The sequence below is a fragment of the Sitodiplosis mosellana genome, unplaced genomic scaffold, assembly GCF_009176505.1.
Source record: "Sitodiplosis mosellana isolate CC-2019 unplaced genomic scaffold, AAFC_SMos_1.0 Smas_scaffold_7, whole genome shotgun sequence".
NCBI lineage: Eukaryota > Metazoa > Arthropoda > Insecta > Diptera > Cecidomyiidae > Sitodiplosis > Sitodiplosis mosellana.
The window spans coordinates 1-3,331 of NW_022595249.1; the positions used below are offsets into that span (position 1 = coordinate 1).

Genomic DNA, 3,331 nt, shown 5'->3' on the forward strand with positions numbered 1-3,331 from the left:
CAAGAATGGACTTTTTTAATGTTTTTTTCCGACATTTCGAATAATTTTTCAATCATTCGTTTACCTTCCTTATTGTCTTTTACAAACACACTTGGTTCAGCCTTTTCCATGACAGACCACATCTTTTGATAGGTGGAGTAATTTGACTTCTGAAAATACCAAATACCAAATAGCGATTAAAAAAAACGTTCGTTCTCAAAATCAAATCGATGTTAATTAGGCACCTTGAAGAAATCTTCCGTGCTGCCACCGGCTTGTAGCCTACAAGTATGAATTATTAAGACAAAATAATAACGAGAAATTAAGTCATTGTTGACTGGTATTTTTCTTTTGAAAGCGGTAGAAAGATGCTTGACTTACCCATATCGTATTTGATTTTGAGATGCCAAATCATCGACACTGCCAATACTTTCTTCCATTTGAATTTTGGTTAAGAAGGCAGCCAAATTAGCGGTATAAGAAGAAATGACAATGAGAGCAAAGAACCACCAGACAGCAGCAGCCATACGGGTCGGTATACCTCTGAAGATCGTACAAATAAAAATGTAAGCCACATTCATTAGGTAGAGCCATTGTGTCAAAAATATATTACTTGGGCAGAATATCACATCCTTGTTGCATAATAGAGCCTACCGTCAACCAAATACAGTTGTGCATGTTCCAAATATTTTCCAATTCTTCGGGATCTTCATCACAGGGATGTGGATTTTCCCAGTCATTCGCAGTCATTCTAGGAAATAATTGGAATTTCTTCATACAGAGAAAGTTGCGTAATTTCTTTTTCTGGTGAGAAAATGAGATGGAATATAGTTTACTTAGCCAGCAAGAATTCAGTGATTGAAATACATAAAAAAGCCGTAGCCACGTGAACCCAAACGTGCCTTGACAGTGGATCCATGAAAGAAAATAAACCAGCCTTCTCTTTGTGTGGTTTAGCATACAAAATGCTGATTCCTGTTTCATCAAACACAAAAATACGACGAAAAATAGTTATAGACGTAGGCCCTAATCGATCTACAATTTTAACGGTTTATATTGATCACCTAAAGTCATGAATGGGGTAGAAAAATCCATTACAGTTTTGCGTGAATGCGTCACAGTAATATCGCCAATGGCTAAGTCAGCTCTCTGAAATAGAAAAACAAATCAATTTTGTTCAAAATTAAATATTGGTGTAAGTTTTCGTATTGAAGTATTTTGCTTGCCTTATTGACAATTTCTCCAATAATCCCCGACCATTGACCAGTGGCTAGATTTTCTTTACCTAAAATGAAGGGAAAAAAATTAAATTGTTCTCTGGTTTTTTTCTTGTTTCTTATTTGATTTTCAGTAAAACCACGACACGGTCGTCGTTAAGTGATTTTGAACAACACAAAAGGTGGTAAGAATTGTTATCGCTACAATACAGCGCTCATAGCCGAGCACAGAAAAGAATTGGTATTTCATATATATTAATACAATTGAACCGAGCAAAAAAACAATAAATGACTCGTCAAAATGTTCACAAACACGTGATTTTCACTTTTGATCGAGAAAAAAAGTAGAAAAAATGTTCTCTTCAAACTGTCACATTGACAGTCGTCATCTAATACGTACGTGTGTGTTTTTTGTCTAATTAAAAAAGTCTTTGATCATTATATGCGAGTATTTATTCCCCGGATGCCATTTAATTGAATTTTTATTGCCAAAGGAGCACACGAATCGTCAGTAGTCTTAAACGCCATTAGTTCTGTTACTAACCGCTTGATTTGTGTGCTTCTATGCGTTGCGTATCCATCATCGTCATTTTGTCTGTCACTGGACTATGCATTTATACGATTTTGGCACACACACACACAATGACAAAAGAACTGTTCTAGTGACCATTTCGCATTTCTAATTTGCTCTGATTCTAGAGGCAATACAAGCGTACGAGATCGGGCGAGTGACCATTTTTGTGCATTTTCAGTTCAGTTTTACGCAGTGACTTGAGCAGAAAACACAGATAAAATGTCAGGCAAATTTTCGTCTCTCGCAAAGCGAGGCATTCGTTTTCGTGCAACGGATGAAGCAAAAAAACGTCGACCAAACGAAATTGGCTCACGCGAGAATTGTGTGCCAGTTTTCGTGGTAAAACCTGCTGCCGAAGGAGTAGAACAGCCAACAATTGAGGAAGTTGTAGTCGATTTAACAGGAACGTAACAAGAAAATCGACCAAGTGTATTCATTGGCCAGCCACCGTTTTACACCAATTATATGGCAATTTTAGAACACCTGTTCTACGATGTAGGAGAAAAAAAGTATCAAGTGGATTTTGCGCTAAACGCTAACCTTGTGTCATTCGAATCCATGTCGAAGGAACAACAATTCGGTGAATTTTCGTGAAGAGGATAGTTCGCCAGATCTGAATAACAATCCCCTCGAAAATGATGATGATGGCGATTATCTGATTGATTCTGAAGATCAATTTTTCATATCCCCCCGACTGGCTGCCCGTGCCGACTCAAATGCAAATGAAAATCGTCCAACCCGTGTTCAATATACGGTGTCCACACAGCGCGCCCGACAACAGTTCGAAAATCAAGATGAAATTGTACGCAACCAAAATGGGCTGGCATATTGGAAAGTGTGCAACAGCAACAACAACCGATGGAGATTCGAGATGAGCTGATCACTGATGCGATTCGAATATACGTCAAAATACAGTTTACCGTGAGTGAAAAGTACAAGATTTCGCATAAATCATTGGAAGAATTGAACAAAGCGGCAATTGTTCTCATTGATTCGTTCAAGCAACGTTCGAAAGTGAATCTCTTTAAACGAACAGAAGCTTGTGCGGGAATTCAAAACTTGTTGTTCGAATTGGTGAAAAAGGGAATTGGCAACGGTAGCAGCCAAGCGCGGCAGCAGCAACAAGTAAGTCATTTGAAATTGTGTTTTTTTCATGTATGTGAAATGGAACGAACAACTTTGAATGGACAAACAATGTCGTCCGTATGCAAACGGTGCAGTGTGACTGCTTCTTCTTCTTAACTAATCTATACATGTAAGTCGCCATATTGGTTATAATGTTCACAAATGGCACTCAATACACTGTATACATTTTCAATATGGCCGCACCCATTGTGTACGACAGTGTGAAGAAGAAGAAGCAGTATTATAAGAAACTGTGTATGGGTTTACATAGGGATGAACAATGTTTGCATTGACAAAAAAAACCTAATTTTTTCTCTACCGATTAATGTTATTTTCATTTTCTCTTCATAGCGATCACTCGTGGCGGGGCAAAGCAACGCAAACGGACGACAACAACAACAACAACAACAACAACAACAACAACAACAACAACAAC

General features: G+C 37.9%; 1 protein-coding gene across 1 annotated transcript in view; it reads right to left on the reverse strand.

Annotated features, from left to right (window-relative positions):
* Positions 1-64: 64 nt before the first annotated feature.
* LOC129567207 (glutamate receptor ionotropic, kainate 2-like) overlaps positions 65-3,331 on the reverse strand; it is a gene marked incomplete at its 3' end in the record, with an annotated part of 5,750 nt that continues 2,483 nt past the window's right edge. The window contains exons 3-9 of the mRNA XM_055443859.1: positions 1,206-1,264; positions 1,044-1,128; positions 816-954; positions 593-730; positions 361-522; positions 225-261; positions 65-149 (exon numbers count right to left, since the gene is read on the reverse strand). Of these exons, the coding sequence (XP_055299834.1) occupies positions 65-149; positions 225-261; positions 361-522; positions 593-730; positions 816-954; positions 1,044-1,128; positions 1,206-1,264 (705 nt within the window). The remainder of the gene's footprint in view (positions 150-224; positions 262-360; positions 523-592; positions 731-815; positions 955-1,043; positions 1,129-1,205; positions 1,265-3,331) is intronic.